The following is a 21,987-nucleotide window of genomic DNA, read 5'->3' on the forward strand; positions in this document are numbered from 1 at the left end:
CTGTTTCCTTCTCCTTCCCCTCCTCCTCCTCCTTCTCTTTCTCCATCTCTTCCTCCACCTCCTCCTCCTCCTTCTTCTCCTTCTCCTTGTCCTTTTTCCTCCTTTTCCATCTCCTCCTTCTTCTCCTCCTCCCTCTCCTCCTCCTCCTATTTCTCCTTCTTTTCCTTCTCCTCCATCTCTTCCTTCTCCTTTCTCTGTTTCTTCCTCCTTCCCCTCCTCCTCCTTCTCTGTTTCGTTCTCTACCACCTCCTCCTCCTCCTTGTCCTTGTCCTTGTCCTTTTCTCCTCCTTCTCCTCCTCCTCTTTCTCCTTCTCTTCCTTCCTCCTCCATCTCCTCCTTCTCCTTCTCTGTTTCTTCCTCCTTCCCTTCCTCCTCCTTCTCCTCCTCCTCCTCTTTCTCCTCCTTCTCTGTTTTGTTCTCTACCACCTCCTTGTCCTTCTCCTTGTCCTTTTTCTCCTCCTTCTCCATCTCTTCCTTCTTTTTCTCCTCCTCCTCCTCTTTCTCCTTCTCTTCCTTCTTCTCTGTCTCCTCCTTCTCCTTCTTCTCCTCCATTTCATTCTCCTTCTCCATCTCTTCCTTCTTCTTTTTGCAAAGCCCACTCCTTCCTAGCATGGATGATGTTCCCTAGTGGGGTATTGAAATGTCTGCAGGAAAACCACCAAGCTCAGAGAGCACCCAGGACCCTACAATCTTCTTCCTCCTCCTCCCCTTCCTCCTCTTTGCAAATTCCACTCTTTGCAAATTCCTCTTTGCAAATTTTTCTTTCTACCCAACTAGGTAGTATCACCAGTATTAAAGGGGGAATGGGGTTTGCAGAGAGAAGGAGGGTATTCTATGTGGTAAGAATGACCATGACCTATTTTTTTTAAAAAATCCAGATAAACCCACCAGCCCCAAAGGGTTGCAAATCCTCCCTCTAGGTTGCAAGTTTACTTCTAGCTTGTTAAATTGCCTACAGAAATTGTGTCAACCAAACATAATAGATTTCAGAATAGTGGAATAGCAGAATAGCAGAATAACAGAGTTGGAGGAACCATGGAGGTCTTCTAGTCTAACCCATTGCTCAAGCAAGAGACCCAAAACAGATTAAGAGAATAGCAGAATAATGGAATAGCAGAATATTAGAGTTGGAGGGACCTTGGAGGTCTTCTAGTCCAACCCCTTGACCCTAGACAGAATAGGAAAATAACAGGAAGCTGCCACCTTCACACCAAGAGATCCTGGAAGGTCAAGTTTATCCTGTCTTTCCGACTTGCATTTCAAGCCCATGTAAGGGGCTCTCAGGGAAGGAAGGAAGGATGAGAGGAAGGAAAGATGAAAGGAAGGAATAGAATAGAATAGAATAGAATAGAAGAGAAGAGAAGAGAAGAGAAGAGAAGAGAAGAGAAGAGAAGAGAAGAGAAGAGAAGAGAAGAGAATAATAGAGTTGGAAGGGACCTTGGGGTCTTCTAGTCCAACTTTCTCTCGTTGATTAGTTTCCACGAAGGAAACTTAATGGAAGGAAGGAAGGAAGGAGATGGGAATGAAGAGAAGGAAGGAAGGCGAAAGGAAGGAGGGAAGGAAAGAAAGAAAGAAGGAAAGAAGGAAGGACATGGGAATCAGGAGAAGGAAGGAAGGAAGGAAGGAAGGAAGGAAGGAAGGAAGGAAGGAAGGAAGGAAGGAAGGAAGGAAGGAAGGAAGGAAGGAAGGAAAGAGAAGGAAGGGAGGGAAGGAAGGAAGGAGGGGGAAGAATGGGAGAGGAACTCGGGAAGAAGGGAGTATGGAAGAAAAGGGAGGGAGGGAGGAAGGAAGGAAGGAAGGAAGGAAGGAAGGAAGGAAGGAAGGAAGGAAGGAAGGAAGGAAAAGGGAAGGGGGAGGGAGGAGGAAAGGAGAGAAGGGATGGGAGAGGAATTAGGGAAGAAGGGAGGATGGAAGAACAGGGAGGGAGGGAGGAAAGAGAGGAAGGAAGGAAGGAAGGAAGGAAGGAAGGAAGGAAGGAAGGAAGGAAGGAAGGAAGGAAGGAAGGAAGGAAGGAAGGAAAAGGAAGGAAGGGAGGGAGGAAAGGAGAGAAGGGGTGGGAGAGGAATTAGGGAAGAAGGGAGGATGGAAGAAAAGGGAGGGAGGGAGGGAGGGAGGGAGGAAAGAGAGGAAGGAAGGAAGGAAGGAAGGAAGGAAGGAAGGAAGGAAGGAAGGAAGGAAGGAAAAGAGAAGGAAGGGAGGGGGGGAAGCAAGGAAGGAAGGACGGACAAGCTCCAGGCCTTCTCCCCATTCCTTGCCTCTCCCATGCCATGAAATGATCAGGCAACCTCAGGGTCAAGTGCCAGGATGCCTTTCAAAGCCTCCCAAGAAAGCCTCCTTCCTTTCCCTGAGGCCATCTCTCTCCCCCTCCCCCTCTTTCTCTCTCCTCTTCACTCCGTCTTTCTTTCTTCCTTTCTTTATCTCTCCTCTCTCTTTCTCTCTTTCTCTTTCCTCTCTTTCTTTCTCTCTCTCCTCCCCTCTTTCTTGATCTCTCCTTTCTCTCTCTCCTCTTTCTCTCTCTTTCTCTCTCCTCTTCCTATTTCTTTCTTTCTCTCTCCTCCCTCTCCCTCCCTCCCTCCTTCCCTCTTCCTTTCAAATTGTCATTCGCCAAAGAAATCTTAGTTAATTGCATGCATTTTGGGCAAATAAGTTATTAATGAGCACATTAAGTCTGCATACATTTGCAGATGAGGACAAGATCATAATTCTGAAAGGGCAAAAAAAGAAAATCTGCTCAGAAAGTGCGTATCCTGCCAGGGCTGCCATTCCCGGTAAAAGAGGCCACCTGGGTTTCTGCTACCTGTTGGAAGGACAAAGGTGAGATCAAGGTTAGGTTGAGCCGAGAAGTCACCATGTTCAGCAACAGCCAGAGGAGTGACAGCTCCCCTGCCTGCCTTCCTCCTTTTTGGCAAGCCCCAGGATCTGATTACAGATAATCAGAGTTGGAAGGGACCTTGTAGGTCATCTAGTCCAACCCCCCCCCCCGCCCAAGCAGACCCTACACCATTTCTGACAGGTGGCAGTCCAGTCTCTTCTTGAAAACCTCCAGGGATGAAGCTCCCACGACTTCCGAGGGCAACTTCTGTTCCATTGGTTGATTGTTCTCACGGTCAGAAAGTTTCTCCTTATTTCCAGGTTGAATCTCTCCTTGGTCAGTTTCCATCCATTCTTCCTTGTCTGGCCTTCAAAAGTGCTTTAGAAAATAGGTTGACCCCTTCCTTCTCTCTGTGGCAGCCCTCAAATATTGGAACACTGAGATGGAGACCTTAACTCCTGATAGAAACAGAGGGAGGGAGGGAGGGAGGGAAGGAAAGAAAGAAGGAGATGGGAATGACAGGAAGGAAGGAAGGAAGGAAGGAAGGAAGGAAGGAAGGAAGGAGGAGAGGAGAATAAGGAGAAGGAAGACAGGTGAAAGGAAGGAAGGAACAAAGGTGATGGGGAGGATGGGTGGATGGAAGGAAGGAAGGAGGAAGGAAGGAAGGAAGGAAGGAAGGAAGGAAGGAGGAGAGGAGAATAAGGAGAAGGAAGACAGGTGAAAGGACGGAAGGAACAAAGGTGATGGGGAGGATGGGTGGAAGGAAGGAAGGAAGGAAGGAAGGAAGGAAGGAAGGAAGGAAGGAAGGAAGGAAAAAGAGAGAGAGAAAGAGAGAGAAGAGGAAGGGAAGGGAGGGAAGGAAGGAAGGAAAAGAGAGAGAGAAAGAGAGAGGAGAGGAAGGGAAGGGTGGGAGGAAGGAAGGAAGGAAAAGAGAGAGAGAAAGAGAGAGGAGAGGAAGGGAAGGGTGGGAGGGAAGGAAGGAAGGAAAAAGAGAGAGAGAAAGAGAGAGGAGAGGAAGGGAAGGGTGGGAGGGAAGGAAGGAAGGAAGGAAAAGAGAGAGAGAAAGAGAGAGGAGAGGAAGGGAAGGGTGGGAGGGAGGGAAGGAAGGAAGGAAAAGAGAGAGAGAAAGAGAGAGAGGAGAGGAAGGGAAGGGTGAGAGGGAAGGAAGGAAGGAAAAGAGAGAGAGAAAGAGAGAGGAGAGGAAGGGAAGGGTGGGAGGGAAGGAAGGAAGGAAAAAGAGAGAGAGAAAGAGAGAGGAGAGGAAGGGAAGGGTGGGAGGGAAGGAAGGAAGGAAAAGAGAGAGAGAAAGAGAGAGGAGAGGAAGGGAAGGGTGGGAGGGAGGGAAGGAAGGAAGGAAAAGAGAGAGAGAAAGAGAGAGGAGAGGAAGGGAAGGGTGGGAGGGAGGGAAGGAAGGAAGGAAAAAGAGAGAGAGAAAGAGAGGGGAGGGAGGAAAGGAGGAAGAGAGAGAAAGAGAGAAGTATCGAAGGAGAGGGAAAGCCTTTAATTTTATTTAAATAAGACCCAATTTAAATAAAACCCCAAATCAAAGGATAGTCCTTTGGGGACTAGGGGATGGTACCTTCAGCCGGCGGGTTTTTGAAGGAAAAAAAAAAACCACAAATCTGCTCGCAGTCCCATTATAGAGCTGCGTTTTTTCCGACTCGCTAAGACCGACTTCCAGAGAAGCATTGATAGAGAGAGTGCCAGCCAACGAGTCCCACACCTCCAAGGAAGACCCATGATCCCCACAACAAGCCTAAGCACATGGGCTTTGCTGTCCTGTGGGTTAGAAATCGTGGGGAGCAACAGCAGAGTCAGGAAATGCCAGGATTGGCCACGGGGGCGCCACCGCGAGGGGAATACGGTATTTATCCTGGCAAACTGAGCCCGGCCGCTTCCTCTCTCTCTAGCCAGAAGTGGGGAAATGGGAGGTTTGCCTGCAAGGATGGTGAGAAGGACAAGGAAAGATCACAATCGCGTTTAACTCCCTTCAAGACCCAGGAATAAAACCTGCCGAACTTTAGCGCCTCCGTAAAGCCGGGTAGAAACCCACTTTTGGCAAAGGGACCAGTGTGTGATGCAGAATGTATAGATAGATCATCTCTGGATGCACCTGCTTACCTCAAATGCAGGCTTTGCTCTCTCTCTCTCTCTACAAACTAGCGGCTTCTTTACACTTTAATTGGTTTCCTCTTCCTCCTCCTCTTCCTCCTCTTCTGATTCTGTTTCCTCTCCTCTTCCTTTTCTTCCGCTTAGTTCTCCTCCTCCTCTTCTTCCTCTTCAGCTCCTGTTTCCTCTCTTCCTTTTCTTCCGCTTAGTTCTCCTCCTCCTCTTCTTCCTCTTCAGCTTCTGTTTCTCTCTTCCTTTTCTTCCTCTTCCCGTTACTTCTCCTCCTCCTCTTCCTTCTCCTCCTGCTTCTCTTCTTCTTCTTCCTCCTCCTCCACTACTGCTTCTCTCTCTTTCTTCTTTTCTTCCTCTTCCTCCTCCTCCTCCTCTTTCTTCTCCTCCTGCTTCTCTTCTTCTTCTTCCTCCTCCTCCACTACTGCTTCCTCTCTTTCTCCTTTTCTTCCTCTCCCACTTCCTTTGCCTCGTCTTCCTTCTCCTCCTGCTCCTCTTCCTCCTTCGCCTCCGCTCCTGCTTCTTCTTTCTCCTTTTCCTTCTCCTGCTTCCTCTCCTTCTCTCCTTCTGCTTCTCCTCCTTTCCCTTTTCTACCTTCTCTCCTCCTCCTCCTCCTCTTCCTTCTTCTTTACTACTGCTTCCTCTCTTTCTCCTTTTCTTCCTCTTCCACTTCCTTCTCCTCCTCCTCTGCCTTTCCCTCCTGCTTCTCTTCCTCCTATGCCTCCACTCCTGCTTCTTCTTTTCCCTTCCTTTTCCTTCTCCTGCTTCCTCTCTTTCTCTCCTTCTTGTGCTTATCATCCTTCTCCTTTCCCTTCTTTTTCACCTTCTTCTCTTCTTTCTCTTCCTCCTTCTCCTCCTCCTCCTCTTCCTCGTCTTCCTCCCTCCTCCTTCTCCTCCTTTTTCTCCTTTTCCTCCTCTACCTCCTCCTCCTCTTCTACTCTTCTCTTTTTCTTTTCTTCTTCCTCCTCTTCTTCTTCCCCCTCTTCCTCTTCTTCTTCATCCTCTTCCTCCTCCTTTTCCTCCTCCTCCTCTTCCTCCTTCTCCTCTTCCTCTTCTTCTTCCTCCTCCTTTTCCTCCTCCTCCCTCATTCCTCCTTCTCCTCTTCCTCCCCCTCCCCCCTCCTCCTCCTCCTCTTCCTCCCCCTCCCCCACTCCTCCTCCTCCTCCTCCTCCTCCTTTGAGGCCAGCTTCAAAGCAAGAGTTTTGCACCCCTACTGTGGCTCTGGGGGGAGGCTTAGCTAATAAACCCCTCCCCAGGTGCTGTCCTCTTCCTCCTCCTTTTCCTCCTTTTCCTCCTCTTCCTCCTCCTCCTCTTCTCTTCTTCTCTTTTTCTTTTCTTCTTCCTCTTCTTCTTCTTCCCCCTCTTCCTCTTCTTCTTCGCCCTCTTCCTCCTCCTTTTCCTCCTTTTCCTCCTCTTCGTCCTTCTCCTCTTCCTCTTCTTCATCCTCCTCTTCCTACCCCCCCACTCCTTCCTCCTCCTCCCCCCACTCCTCCTCCTCCTCCTCCTCCTTTGAGGCCAGCTTCAAAGCAAGAGTTTTGCACCCCTGCTGTGGTTCTGGGGAGGAGGCTTAGCTTAAAAACCCCTCCCCGGGTGCTCCCCTCTTCCTCCTCCCCCTCCCTCTTGCCCGGCTGCCCTTCCCGCGACTGCGTGATGTTTTTGCCCTGCTCTCTTCCTTCCAGCTGATGCAGCAACAGGCCGCCATCATGGCTTCCGTGGCGCAAGGCGGTTACCTAAACCCCATGGCGGCCTTCGCAGCGGCCCAGATGCAGCAGATGGCGGCCCTCAACATGAACGGGCTGGCGGCCACCCCAATGACACCCACCTCAGGTAAGCGCCCGGGGGGGCGGGGGCAAAGCGGGGGCAGCGCCGACGCGGCCGAGCAAGGCGTGGCAACATGGGTAGTCCTCGACTTACAACGCTTCATTTAGTGACCAAAGTTTCAGCCGTACCGGGGACGGGAAAACAACCCTCACTTAGGACGGGTTTTTTTCACACTTAACGACGGTTGCAACGTCATTTGGTGGGGGAGCCAGATTTGCTGAACGAACGTGTTACTCATTTAACAACGGTGATTTACTTACAGTTGGGGGGGGAGGGGGCAAAGCTCACTTAACCCAACAGTCTCGCTTAGTGGTGGAATTTGTGGGCTCAATCCTGGCCGTAAGTCGAGGACTCCCTGTATGCTCCCAAACCAAGGGAGGCACTTGATTTGACGCTCTGCCTTTCCTCTCCCGCCCTCCAGGTGGCAGCACGCCTCCAGGCATCACTGCACCAGCCGTGCCTAGCATCCCGTCCCCCATTGGGGTGAATGGTTTCACTGGTCTCCCGCCACAGGCCAATGGGCAACCTGCAGCAGAAGCCGTCTTTGCCAACGGCATCCATCCTTACCCAGGTAGGACAACATTTTGGCCTTGGGAACCTCTCGATTCTGACCCGATACTTTTCGCTGGCTGGGGAATTCTGGGAGTTGAAGTCCACGTGTCTCCGAAGAGGCAAAGCGGAGAAACACTGCAGTGGAAGCTAGACGGAGCTGAGCATTTGCTGGCCGGATGCCCTTCCTGTTGTCTATCTGGAGTTCACAGCAGATGCTTTCTTTTTTATGCCCTTAGAGAGAAGGGTTTGCTGCTTTTATGGCCCTGGAATCCCTTAACTCAGGGTGGAGTCAGGGCGACTAGATGGAGCTGAGCATTTACTGGCCGGATGCCCTTCTTGTTGCCTATCTGGAGTTCACAGCAGATGCTTTCTTTTTTATGCCCTAAGAGAGAAGGGTTTGCTGCCTTTATGGCCTTGGTATCCCTTAACTCAGGGTGGAGTCAGGGCGACTAGATGGAGCTGAGCATTTACTGGCCGGATGCCCTTCCAGACACCTACACAGAGTTCACAGCAGACGCTTCCTTCTTCTAAGAGAGAAATATTTGCTGCTACCTAGGATTGAACTCTCAACCTTCCAAGTGGGAAGCAAGCGCCTTCACCACTAGGCCACCATTACTTGGCTTCATTATTAGCAGATTAATCCCAGCTCTCGTTTATATTTACATGGATTTATTTAGGCGGATGTTTTTACGGTTTCAATCATTTGAAATTATTTTGAAATTTTAGGCTTGTCAGCAGGGACGGGATTCTACGGGTTCCGTCCGCTTCTGTAGAACCGGTTGCTCTGAAGAGCAGCAAACAGAGAGCAAACGTAGAAACTGGTTCTATATGTCTGTTGCTGTTTTGGCCCACCCGCCCACCCGGGCTCTTACCTGATCTTTATTTCCTGCGTTTTCAACCGCAGCTGCTTTACGTGACACAGCTGCAGTCGAAAAAAACAGGGGGAAAAAAGGGCTTTTTCAACTGCTGCGCACTTGCACGCAGCGCTGCTCAGCTGTCCGGGCATCTCAGCAGGTTGTAAATTGCACTTGGATGACCTCCAAGGTTTCTTCCAACTCTGTTAGTCTGTTATTCTGTCTAAGATCTTCTGCTTGAGCAAAGGATTGGACTAGATCAGGGGGAGCCAACCTTTTTGGACCTCAAACCAAAATGGACCACCAAACTCATAATTTTAAATCCCTAGGCTGGACTAGAAGACCTCCGAGGTCCCTTACGACTCTATGTTCCCTTTTTACAGCCCGAGTCAAAAATCCTTGTCAAAGCAGCCAAGAACCCTCTGCCCCTAAGTGAAGAATGCCAGCTCAGTGAATTCTTGTGGTTATTGTGGTTATTGTTGTGTCTGAATGCCTAATTAATTGCAACAGTAAATGCACACTCTTTTAATCACTGCATCAGCTGTCTTAATCAATCTTCATAATACAGAATCGGTAGTATGGCACCCATGAATTTTAATCTACATAAATTGTGGGAAACCGCTCACAAGCTTGTTGTACCAAATGATATAATTATGGATATAGATTAGGCTTTGGGGAGAATGATTTAAATTGGATTTGGGAAGGGATTGACGAGGGGAGCTCTCCGTTCTGTATTTATTTGTTTTAATCCTGACCTTGCAAAGCCTGTTCTTAAAATGAGGGTCTCCACCCCGCCCCGCCCCAGTTGTGGTGGCCTCTCCCAAAATTGTAGGGCTAAACAGAACGGAACAGAACAATGGAGTTGGAAGGGACCTCGGAGATCTTCTAGTCCAACCCCCCCAGCTTAGGCAGGGAACCCGGCATTCTCATTTAGCGGATTTGTTGGGATCACGGCTAGAAAAATAGAAGTTTAAAGAGTGTGCGAAGTAGTGCAGCAGAGAGATTCTAGGAAGGGCTGAAATAAGTTTGGTGACTTCTTGGATTTTTATTTAGTTTTGTATATTAACTTTGCTCTGAATAAAATAAAAATGATATACATGAAGAAAAGGAAGTTTTCCAAATTATAAGTGGGAGTTGGGTTCCACTTGGGATGAGTTCCATGGCTAAGACAGAAAAGTTTAGAGACTTTGGACTGAGCAGATCTCGTGAAAGAAAATTGAAGTGGAACTTGGTCCACAAGAATAGAATGGAATGGGATGGGATGGAAAATAATGGAAGGGAAGGGAATGAATAGGATAGGATAAGACAGAACACCACAGAACAGAAAATACGGAAGGGAAGCGAAGGGGAAAGAATAGAATAGAATAGAATAGAATAGAATAGAATAGAATAGAATAGAATAGAATAGAATAGAATAGAAGAGAAAAGAAAATATGGAATGGAATGGAATGGAGAGTGGAGTGGAGTGGAGTAGAATGGAATGGATTGGAATGGGATGGGATGGGATGGAATGGAATGGAGTAGGGTAGGGTTGGGTAGGGTAGAACAGAACAGAACAGAACAGAACAGAACAGAACAGAATAGAATAGAATAGAAAATATGGAATGGAATGGAATGGAATGGAATGAAATGGAGACTGGAGTGGAGTGGAATGGAATGGAATGGAATGGAATGGAATGGAGTAGGGTAGGGTAGGGTAGGGTAGGGTAGGGTAGGGTAGGGTAGGGTAGGGTAGGGTAGGATAGGATAGGATAGGATAGGATAGGATAGAATAGAATAGAATAGAATAGAATAGAATAGAATAGAATAGAATAGAATAGAATAGAATAGAATAGAATAGAATAGAAAATAGGGAATGAAATGGAATGGAATGGAATGGAATGGAATGGAAGAGGAGAGGAGAGATTGAACAGCCATTTGTCCAAAGTAGTATCAGGTCTTCTCCCACTTGAGCCAGGGGTTAGACTAGAAGACCTCCAAGGTCCCTTTGGTATTCCGTACTCTGTAAGTTGGCACAACGACAGATTCAACCGAATTAAAACAAAAGCCATTCTGTTTTAATCATTTGGCAAGATTTATTTAAAACTTACTGAAGTACAGTTTAGGAACTCAGCCAGTTAAGCATAGTTATGACCAAGTGGATTCAGAATTTGAACAATGCAACATACAACAGTTTGCTTAATGACCATACAAGTTACAATGAAACAGGAAAAAGTGATTTATGACCATTTTTCACACTTAATGACCATTGCAGCATCCCCAGGGAAGCTGGATTCGTTTAACAACGGCAGTGATTCACTGAACACCTGTGGCAAGAGAGGTTGTAAAATGGCGGCGGGGGGACAACTCACTGAACCAATGTCTCAGTTAGCAACCGAAATTTCGCACTCAACTGTGGTCATAAGTCAAGGCCTATCTGTGTAATTGATTGGCGATGAGGGAAGTTATCAATGGAAGAGAAATATCAAATTTACAGTTAATATTACACCGAGAAGAAATCGGTGTTTTATCGATGGTATGTTAGATTAATATACCATCGACAAAACACCAATTTCCTCTCCTTTCCTTTCCTTCCTTTTCAATTCTACCTTTAAAATCTGTCTTATTCTAATAGATTAATAAAACAGATTTTAAAGGTAGAATTTTTTTAGCAGGCCATTATTTTGTTTAAACTGAATATTACTAAACTTTATCTCTATATATAAAAGCAAAAGACCCCTCACGCATCATCACAAAATCTCCTGAACCGTAACGCCTACAAACCTGAAATTTGGCACGTATGTTCCTCTTGGCTTTTAGGGGCTCACTAAGAAAGGATTTTTTGAAATGACCATCAGAGCATTATTATTTCTTATATTATTATTATTATTATTATTATTATTATTATTATTATTATTAACATGCACTGATGCTAAGGAGTTCTACTCCCCCTCCCCACCTGGAAAAAAATCTCTTCCAAATGCAAAACACAAGCAGAGGAGTTTCAGTTTCACAGCACCAAGCAGCTTTAGTACAGAACAGTTGAGCTAAGCCATGCCCAGGCTCCTTGCTGTCTCCTTCTTGCTCACACAGCAAATACTGCTTCAGTTTCCAAACAGCCCTCAACTCTCTCACACACTGACAGTATACTAGCCAGATGAATACCTATGGATGCTGGTAGGCAAAGGGACAATTTTTCCCCTTATTTTCCTCCCCCAAAACTAAGCCCGACCCCACATAGTTTTGTAGCAAAGTACAGGTATCGAGCTAGTATTTTTATAAAATATACCAAGCTGACTTCGAACAGGATAACAGCTGCCAGCATTTTCTATCTTTCTTACCGAAAAACACAAATAATTTCTTTCATGAAAGAAGGGCAAATTAAGTTAGGAGCTTATGTATCAACGTCAAAATGAGCTGCATATTTTAAAATGTGATGGGAGATTTTAACATGATGTGGATATTTTTTTTTTTATGATTATCATTTTTTTGCATGCCACATCCTAAGTCTGGGTTTCTCCTAGCATAAGATTATAACGTGTAAGATTTGTCAAACCAGAGAGAACTTATTGTAACGTATAATTTGTCATTCAAATCATGCTGCTTAAAATTGCCAATTACCATGCAATAATCTTATTTTAATGCTGATTTATTTCAACATATTTTTTTCAACTCCCAGACTGATGTGCAATATTTTAATATGTAGATTTATATCAATGTCATTCTGGAAATTATTTCTTGTCCAACTTACAGCGCCTGAAAACCCTGTATGCTCTTTATTAATAACTTGCTTTTTCCTCTACTTTTTCTCGTCTCTTTTTCCAATGATATTTATGCACCATTGCTAGAGTAGACAGGATGGGCAGCCCACGAATCTAATAAATAAAACTCACAGCCAGCTTTTGTAAAATGTTTATATAAATGTGAAAAAGTTCTAGGAGAAAGTCACTAAATGCAGATAACCTGTTTCCCTGAAAATACAACCTACCCTGAAAGAAAGTCCTAGCTTGATTTTTACACATGCGCCCAATATAAGCCCTACCCCTCCAAAAAAATAAGCCCTAAGTAAGATCCCACCCACTCCAGAGTGCATGCGTAAAAATTAAGCGGGCAAGGAGCAACAAATGCAAGTGAGGTTAGTCAGTGGATAACATCCCCTGAAAATAAGACCTGGTGCCTTTTTGGGTGGCAAAAACATATATAAGACAGGGTCTTATTTTTGGGGAAACACAGTAGTCATTTAGTGCCTGTTCAAAGTTACAATGGCACTGAAAATAATGACTTATGGCCATTTTTCACACTTATGACCAGGGGCAGCATCCCAGTCAGTGGTCACCTGACTTACATTCGGATCCTTGAACCACTGACTCGCATTTACGACGGTTGCAACGATCGGGAGTCATTTTGCAACCCGTGGGCAAGCGAAGTCCGTGGAGAACTCAGATTCACTGAACGACTGTGTCTCTGATTTTAACAACAAGCCGTTGATTCCCTTAACAAAGGTGGCAAGAAAAGCAGTACAAGGGGACGGATTCACTTGACAAACGGTTCACTGAGCAACCGTTAATGTTGGGCTTGATTCTGGTCAGTTGAAGGCTCCCTGTATGAGTCAGCCGTGCGCTTCAGCCTTCAAAAAGGCCAATGCAATCCTAGGCTGCATTAGCAGAGGGATAGAATCAAGATACGGGAAAAGTTCTACTATCGCTTTACAAAGCCTTAGTAAGATCAGACTTGGAGTACTGCAACCAGTTTTGGTCACCGCGTTATAAAAAAGACGTTGAGACTCTAGAAAAAAGTCCAGGGAAGAGCAACAAAGATGATTAGGGGACTGGAGGCTAAAACATACGATGAACGGTTGCAGGAACTGGGCCTGGCTAGTCTAGGGAAGAGAAGGACCAGAGGAGACAGGACAACAGGCTTCCAATATTTGAGGGGCTGCCACAGAGAGGAGGAACGGGGTTCAATCTATTCTCCAAAGCCCCTGAAGGCAGGACAAGAAGCAACAGATGGAAACTAACTAAGGAGAGAAGCAACTTAGAACTAAGCAGAAATTTCCTGACAGTTAGAACAATTAATAAGTGGAACAAATTGCCTGCAGAAGTTGTAAATGCTCCAACCCTGGAGGTTTTTTTTAAAGAAGAGATTTGACTGAAATGGTGTAGGGGGCAGGGGGTTGGACTAGAAGACCTCCAAGGTCCCTTCCAACTCTGTCATTCTCTTATACCGACATCACCAGACGCGTTGTGTTGTATTGTCTTTCCCAGAGACATTGACCTGTCTTTCAACCTCTCTTTTCTTCTCTCTCTCGTGTCTTTGCAGCACAAAGCCCCACCACGGCTGATCCTTTGCAACAGGCATACGCTGGAGTACAGCAATACGCAGGTCGTTAGTATTAACACTTTCCCCCAATAACCCTTTCACTTTCACTTTCGGGGGGGCAGGGGCTTAGAAAAGTCACATCCATGGTCCATCTCATCCATTGTATCTCAGCAGGGCAAAGGGGCAACATCTGTGCTTTGCCTTAAGGGGCATTTGTTTATTTTTTTAGGTTTATCGAGAAAGGAGAATATTTGTAGCTCGGGGCTGAAATGAAAGGCGCTTGCTTCTCTCCAAGTTGGGGTTGTTTCCTTGCAGGTGTTTCATGACCCAACTAGATAACATCATCAGCGCTAGAAGGGAGTGGAGTTTGTGGAGAGGAGGAGGGGGTGATAGGAGGAGGAGTACGACTGTGGTTTCTTGGTGGTGCTCTCCGAGGTTGGTGGTTTTCTTGAGGACGTTTAATGACCCAACTAGGTAATATCATCAGTGATAGAAGGGAGTGGGATTTGTGGAGAAGAGGGGAGAGATGGGAGGAGTAGGGAGACTGTACATCCTTGGTGCTCACCGAGTTTGGTTTTTTTCTTGAAGGACGTTTCATGACCCAACTAGGTAATATCAGTGCTAGAAGGGAGGGAGTTTGTGGAGAGGAGGAGGAGGAGGAGGAGGAGGAGGAAAAGAAGGAGGAGGAGGAGGAGAAAAAGAAGGAGGAGGAGGAGGAGGAGGAGGAGGAGGAGGAGGACAACAACGACTGTGGGGTCATTGGTGCTCTCTGATCATGGTTGTTTTCTTGCAGACGTCTCATGACCCAACTAGGTAACCTCATCAGTGCTAGAAGGCAGTGGGGTGTGTTCTCTGTTTACATACCAAGTGATTTCATTAGAAGAGAATATTTATACTCATCTTTGAACTGTGGGGTTGTTGGTGCTCTCTGAGCTTGGTTATTTTCTTGCAGATGTTTCGTTACCCAACTAGGTAACATCATCAGTGCTGGAAGGGAGTGACGTTTGGTGTTTGTTTATATACTGGTAGCTTAACCTACATCAGCATTGGTGGAAATGGTCTCGATGGTGCCTTGATTAGGCTGCGGTCTACTCATTGTTTGTCTGAGTTGGTAGTTCCGTGACGGGGATATTGTAGTAAACAATATATAAGCAGTGAGTAAAATCAAGCTAAAAAAAATTCCAGGCTTTGGGGTCCAACTGGCAATCAAGATGCATCCAAGAAGAAAGGAAAGACACATATTCAAAGGACCATCTGATCCCACTCACATTTACCTGACCCGCCAGAATGGAGAGGCCAAAAACGTTACAGCTCTCCTCTCTTAAGAACGTCCACCTAGCAGGACCAAGGGGAAGGGCCTTCCTAGCGGTGGCTCCCTCCCTGTGAACCATCTTCCCTAAGAAGGGATAAGATTGGCCCTCATTTCGACACTATTTTTGAAGGCCTTGTAGACCTGCTTTTGCCAATGAGATTGGGGACCCCAGACTGGGATGGAACCAGTGGTGAGATTCAAAACATTTTTACTGCCGGTTAGGTGGGTGTGGCTTGGTGGGCATGGCAGGGGAAGGTTACTGCAAAATCCCCATTCCCATCCCACTAACCTGCTTTCCAGCTCCGTTCTCCTGTGCAGGGTAACCAAAGGAAACCCAGCCGATCAGCTAGGACTCGATGGGAGGCAGAGAATAGATAGGGGCGGGGCCAGTCAGAGGTGGGATTGGCCGGTTTCTCTGGACTACTCAAAATTTCTGCTACCGGTTCTCCAGAAACTTCCTTAGAATGAGGACAATTTAACCAGTGGAACAGCTAGCCACCAGAAGTTGTAAGTGCTTTATCGCTGGAGGCCTTTAAGAAGTGAATGGACTGCCACTTGTCTGAAATAGTATAGGGTGTCCTGCTTGAGCAGGGGCGGGCTAGACTAGAAGACCTCCAAGGTCCCTTCCATCTGTGTTCTGAATTGGACCATTTTTAATCCTCATCCTTATCATTTGAGTGTTATCAGCAGGAAGGATGTGGAATTATTGTTCGGAGTCACTGTGAGTGACTTGGCTGCAGGGGTGGGATTCTACCGGTTCAAACCGGTTCAGGTGAACCGGTTATTCCAAAGATCAGCTGGGAGCAAACTGGTTTGCTCCGATGATCAGCTATTGGGCCCATCGGCCTGCCCCAGTTCTGGTCTGTGCTTTATTTCTGGATTTTCCAGCTCGGCTGATTTACACAGCACCACAAATTGCCACCCGTCAGCTGTTTTACACACAGTTGTAAGCAGCAGACAGTGAGTTGCAAACTTGAATCCCACTCCTGCTTGGCGGACATATAAATTGTCTTAGATAAATATGTTCCGTGCTTGAGTTAAGAAATTGTGCACAGATTTGGGAACCGGGAGATTAGTTCGACTCAGGGGTCGCTCGTGCAGTTTAGGACATGCCACAATTTCGCCAGGATATTGTAGAAAATATTCAGAACAGACGCCTCGGTATCTTTTTACACCTAACACATCCGGCTTGTTGCTCCAACCAATTAGTTTGCTTCCTATGGTGCGAAGGACACCCATGAGTCCTTGCTGTGCAGGGGGTGTTTTTTTGGGGTGAGATCCGGAGACGTAAATTTCAAAACTTTCATTGGTTGGCATTTCATTCCTTCTCTTAATTGCGTGTACGGCTTGACAGATAGGTCATGTTGAGATGTTCAACGCTAAGAGCCGCATCTCTTAATTAAAGTCCAAGTATGCAAATGGACCACTTGCTTGCTTTCCTGCTTCCTGCAAGGGGACCCCAGGGGTTCGTTATTTTGGATTCCGTTTGAGATCGGAGGAGCTTTTCGACTTGCCGTTGGCCGTACTGAGGCCTCGGTTATCCAGATCACTCGAGTTGCTGAGATTTAATTATACACCTTAGTGCAATCCAGATTTATGGGCTGGGTTCCAATTGGCTGAGACTCGAACAAGAATGTAGAGAAGAGCAATGAGGAGGATGAGGGGACTGGAGGCTAAAAATATGAAGAACGGTTGCAAGAACTGGGCCTGGCTAGTCTAGGGAAGAGAAGGACCAGGGGAGACAGGAGAGCAGTCTTCCAATATTTGAGGGGCTGCCACACAGAGGAAGGGGTCAAGCTACTCTCCATAGTACCAGAAGGAAGGACAAGAAGCAATGGATGGAAACTAACCAAGGAGAGAAGCAACCTAGATCTAAGGAGAAATTTACTGACAGTTAGAACAATTAATAAGTGGAATAACTTGCCTCCAGAAGTTGTAAATGCCCCAACACTGGAATTTTTTTAAGAAGAGATTGGACAACCACTTGACTGAAATGGTATAGGGTTTCCTGTTTTAGCACAGGGGGGTGGATTAGAAGATCTTCAAGGTCTCTTCCAACTCTGTTATTCTGCTACACTCCCTGTGGAATCTCTAATTGTTAAAATACTTCAGAGTTGCCTTATAGTTGAAGGGTAATACACCGAAAAGGGAAGGAAATCATTTCTCTTAGGTCTCTTCCTGTAGGCCATGGAATTTCAGCAATTTGTAGGAGAGCGGTGGGAGCTGAGAAGTTGTGAATGCTCCAACACTGGAAGTTTTGAAGAAGACATTGGGCAACCCTTTGCCTGGACCGTTGTAGGGTATCCTGCCTGAGCAGGGGGTTGGACTAGAAGACCTCCAAGTCCCCTCCAACTCTCTTGTTCTATTGTTATTCTGAGTGATGAGAGTTGTAGCCACCTTGTTTGGGAATGAGAAGGTTGAGCATCGTGTCTGCAGGGCACCAACTTGGAAAAGTCTAACCCTACACACTGTGTTATAGTTATACCTTACACAGGTTGGACAAAAAGCAACGGGTGGAAACTAATCAAGGAGAGAAGCAATTTAGGAGAAATTTCCTGACTGTTGGAGCAATTAATCCGTGGAACAACTTGCTTCCAATAGTTACGAATTTTGCAACACTGGAAGTTTTTAAGAAGAGATTGGATAACCATTTGTCTCAAGTGGTGTATGATTCCTGCTTAAGCAGGAGGTTGGACTGGAAGACCTCCAAGGTCCCTTCCAACTCTGTTCTTCTATATTTGTTGCCTCCTTATTTTGGTAAGGTAGGTGTCAAGTTTCCAAGTGATGAAGTCCATTTAAAAAGAAGATATACTAAGCCTAACGAACATGGCTAGACGTATGTCCGTTTCGGGCTTGACAGTAGAAGGTCTACATTAAGCCATATGAAGTTAAGACATGCCCCAAATAAGCTAGGATTGGCTAATTCCATCATCATCATCATCTCCATATACTAAAATTCTGTGGTTTGCAGTCCAAGTACATTTAGACTCAGAGGGTGTCCTATGGGGGAAAGCTGCCTTAAATTGTACCATCTGCATTTCTCTGCCATGTTCTGCAAAAAGTTAAGCTGATGTAACCTGTTGAGGAACAGGTATCAGGCAAGGTTTAGGATAAAAAGGTAAGGAATCAAGCTTATCTCCCAGAGACCTCCCTGTCATTTCCTTGGCGGCAACGTAAACATGGCAACTTCCAGCCAATCTTGGCTGGTTTTGAATCAGACGATCAAGAACGATCTTGAGTGTAGGAGACCAAGCTGAGGCTAGACCAGGAAATGAGGTCTCAGAAGAAGATCATCTCGTATCTCATTGCAAGAGAACAATAGGGACGATGTCTGTGCGTTAAACTGACGGGAAGGAGAGCATTTCTGCATTTTTTCACAATTAAACCATTATTGGAGGCTTGTTCTTTCCTCCAAAGGACTTTGAGATGTCTCAGTACATCCTGGTCTACCTTCTGCGTCTTGAAATTGTTGAAATTGGCTGTTGTTGTGACTCCTCGTCGTTCATGGGCCACCCAGTTTTTTTCCCCCATCCGTCAAACCGGTCGATGTAATCCGTTCACCATTCCAAATGACCAATTGAGGCACATGATTTGCACAGCCGTGGAAGGTGAACATCTCACATCTGCGGAGATGCTCAGTCATCCAGCTCATGGTTGTCCCCAAAGTGCTTCTTCCAAAAGGCAACTGGTTTTTCTTCTTGTTGTTGTTGTTGTTTTCCCCATGAAAACATTTTGCTTCTCATCCAAGAAGCTTCTTTGGTAACTAAGACATTTCCTGACAATTGGAACAAATTTATCAGGGGGAACGCCTTATCTCCAGAAGTTGTGACTGCTCCATCACTTTTCAAGAAGAGATTGTTTGAAAAAGGGGATATAGGGTCTCCTGCTCAAGCAGGGGGTTGGACTAGATGACCTCCGAGGACCCTTCCAATTCTGTTCTTCTGTTTTTTATTCTGTACAAGGCTGCCAAGAACACTAGATTAAAGTTGCCAAGAACTATTTTAAACACAAAGAGTTTCCAAACACAAACTAAGAGAGTCTGAACGTCCACAAGGCTTGAGTGCAAAAACTTCTTTGCTTCCTGCAAAGAGCTCCGGTTTCTCAGCTGGCTTTTATCTCTGAAGGGAGGGGCCATTACCTTGCAGCCTTACTCCCAAGTCTCCCTTTCCTTCGAGCAGTCCTGTGTGCATGAGCACTGGGCACAGGCTCCTCGGGAACCTCCTCATCACTGCTGCCAGCCTCCACAATCTCCGAAGGCAGCACTCCACTCCCCGATGGTCCTGGCCCCATCCCTGCATCACACGCAGGCCCCTCATCTGAGTCCTCGCTCTCCGAGACCTCAGCCATCCTCACCTGCTGCCGGCGAACCACAACACCAGCTCTGTTCCGATTGAAGCTTCTTGGATGAGGAGCAAGATGTTTTCAAAGGAAATAAACCAAGGAAATCCAGTTTCCTTTTGGAAGCTGAACTTCCTTTAGCTCTTCCGAGCTATTCTATCTCCTCCTTCCAATGTTGAATGTTCGGAAGTTTAGCTTCCTAAATTTTCAGAAGGATAGAGTTGTAATTGCAGGAATGTTCCAATCTCGGATGGCAAACCTCAGATAAAGAATGTTTCCAAGCAAATACAACTCAGGCAAACAACATCCCTCATCTAAAGGAGGATCAGAGAGAGGAAGTGAACATATGTTAGACTTTAACTAGAGATAATTAATTGTGTTAATTACTATGCTAAACAGTAATGAAAGTTAAGCAGTAACCAAAGTTAACCAGTGATGGAGGATAACTAAAAATGGGTATAAATGCAAGACTAGACTCCAATAAAGATCATCATGATTCAGTTGTTCATGATCAAACAACTCGACTGCCTCGTCATTACAACAGGGATGTTCTTCCAAAGGACTGTTTCTGACCCATGAGATTGAATTCTTGGTTGAGAAGATAATAAGTTTCCTTTCTCGTTTCTGCAAGGGCCTTAAAGTCTACTTTTCTTCCTTTCTCCCTTTAGCTGCCTATCCTGCTGCCTATGGTCAGATAGGCCAAGCCTTTCCACAGCCACCTCCCATGATACCACAGCAACAGAGAGAAGGTGAGTTTTCTGACCCGGGCTTCCCGAGATCATGAAGCCGACTCCTCGTCCCGATAAAAAACCCCTTTTATTTAGTTTAAAGGGAATTCCTCTCCAGCAAAGTCCCAGCAAACGGTCTTTCATGAGGTTTCACGACGACAGACCTTTATCGGGGCTTGGAGAGTTGCCAGGCCGATAGCTTCCAAACGCCACGCTGTAGCAGCAATGACTTGGCAAGAAGTCAGGAACAAACCTTCACCCTCATGAATTGAACTAACTGTCTCCTGCGAAGCCCCACTCCCCTTTCGCTCCTCTTTATTCCCTATGGGAGGGGCCGTTCACTGTCCACTTGAGCCTGTACTCCCGAGTGGATCCTTGTTCCTTAGCTGTTCCCTTCCCCTGGCAGCTCTGTGCATGCACACACTGGGAATAGGCTCCAGCTATTCTTCTTCCCCACTGATCTCCAACTCCAAAGGCAACTGATAATTGTCGGGCGGCCCTGGCCCCATCTCTGCCTTCAACACAGAGCCTTCGTCAGAACCTTCTCCCGACTCCAGGTCTGGCCCATGTTCCTCCCCAACCTCCTCACTTACCGAGTCTGTCGCCAGCTTCGTTGGCTGTTGGTGGGCCACAACAATGAGTCTTTGAGAGGCTGAAATGCTGAAATGACCGTGGACTGGGTGTGGCCAACTCAATATCACTCACATTGAGGCGCGCATCTGCTCGCCTGGCCTCTCATGACTGTGGGGATGCTGCAACTGTCGTAAGTGTGAATAGATACAGCAGATAATAGAGATTGGTAGGTAGGTAGGTAAGTAGGTTGGTAGATATAGACAAAGACAGACAGATACAATAGATGGATGGATGGATGGATGGATGGATGGATGGATGGATGGATGGATGGATGGACAGACGGACAGACAGAGATAGACAGATGAGAGAGAGATTAGAGAGATAGGTTGATCAATAGATCAATAGATGATAGATACAGTGAGGGGTGGGATTCTACCAGTTCGCACCTATTCACTAGAACCGGTTGTTAACATTCTAAGCAGTTTGGAGAACCGGTTGTCAGAAGAAATTACTGGGCTAATCCTGTAAGGAAGGCAGGAAGAAAACATTCTGGTGTTGCTTACAGAAACTGCCTCTCCGTTAACCCTTATTACATTCTTGGCTGGACTAGACTTCCTGTCTCTGGAACTTCTCTGGAGTTTTTTTCCCCTCCTTTGCTGGTACTTTGCTTGTGTGGAGTGACCATTCAAAGTTACAATGGCACTGAAAAAAAGTGACTTATGACCATTTTTCACACTTACGACAGTTGCAGCATCCCCACAGTCATGAGAGGCCAGGCGAGCAGATGCGCGCCTCAATGTGAGTGATATTGAGTTGGCCACACCCAGCCAATAACATGACCACCAAGCCATGTCCACCCAGTCACATGACCACCAAGCCACGCCCACCACCTAAGCCATGCCCACAGAACCGGTTGTTAAAATTTTGGAATCCCACCCCTGGATACAGTAGATCGATAAAGCAGATAGATAAGAGAGAGAGAGAGAGAGAGAGATGATAGATAGGTAGATATCATCGGTCACTTTTTTCAGTGCTGTTGTAGCTTCAGACAGTTGCTAAATGAACGATTGCAAGTCGAGGACTATCTATGATTGAGAAAAGAACAAACTGCCATGTTTTTCAACTTGATATTCACCAAATGTCTTCGTTTATCTGCCTTCTGTTTACAGCCACTGGTGTCAAAAGCCAGGAACTTTAAGATACGATGAAAAGGAGGGGGTGGGGAAATAGGCTTAATCTTCGTGTTCTTGAACTTTATAGATGTCATGTACATCTTGGGAGGGTTTCTGACTTACAATAGAGACTCAACAACACGCTCTAAAGACAGAGGCCTTGTTTTTCAAGAGGATTTTTTAATGCATAATTCCAGGACAACATGCTGAAAAGAGCCAAGTTCAAAAGTTCCACTGCTTATTTGATCCACTTTTATCCAAATGTGTACTTTTTTTTCCCCTCTATGGTGGAATTTTTCTTTATCCCTGAGACTTTTTATGACACCAATTTAGAGAGCCCGCCGCTCTTCGCCTCCTCTGGCAGCCCTCTCACAGTGGATCACGTGAGCCTTGAGAAAAGCCACTGGCT

General features: G+C 46.2%; 1 protein-coding gene across 20 annotated transcripts in view; it reads left to right on the forward strand.

Annotated features, from left to right (window-relative positions):
• Positions 1-21,987, forward strand: part of CELF4 (CUGBP Elav-like family member 4) — an 801,906-nt gene that overhangs the window by 729,812 nt on the left and 50,107 nt on the right. For 8 of the 20 annotated variants that reach the window (XM_087927563.1, XM_087927573.1, XM_087927556.1 and 5 more), the window contains 4 exons: positions 6,610-6,757; positions 7,173-7,322; positions 13,456-13,521; positions 19,774-19,854. In XM_087927563.1, coding sequence (XP_087783689.1) covers positions 6,610-6,757; positions 7,173-7,322; positions 13,456-13,521; positions 19,774-19,854 — 445 coding nt within the window. The remainder of the gene's footprint in view (positions 1-6,609; positions 6,758-7,172; positions 7,323-13,455; positions 13,522-19,773; positions 19,855-21,987) is intronic. The other 12 variants (XM_087927559.1, XM_087927568.1, XM_087927565.1 and 9 more) reach the window with 3 other exon arrangements.

The sequence above is a fragment of the Pseudonaja textilis genome, chromosome 2 (genome assembly GCF_049901715.1).
Source record: "Pseudonaja textilis isolate UNSWEBS1 chromosome 2, rPseTex1.2, whole genome shotgun sequence".
NCBI classification, from domain to species: domain Eukaryota; kingdom Metazoa; phylum Chordata; class Lepidosauria; order Squamata; family Elapidae; genus Pseudonaja; species Pseudonaja textilis.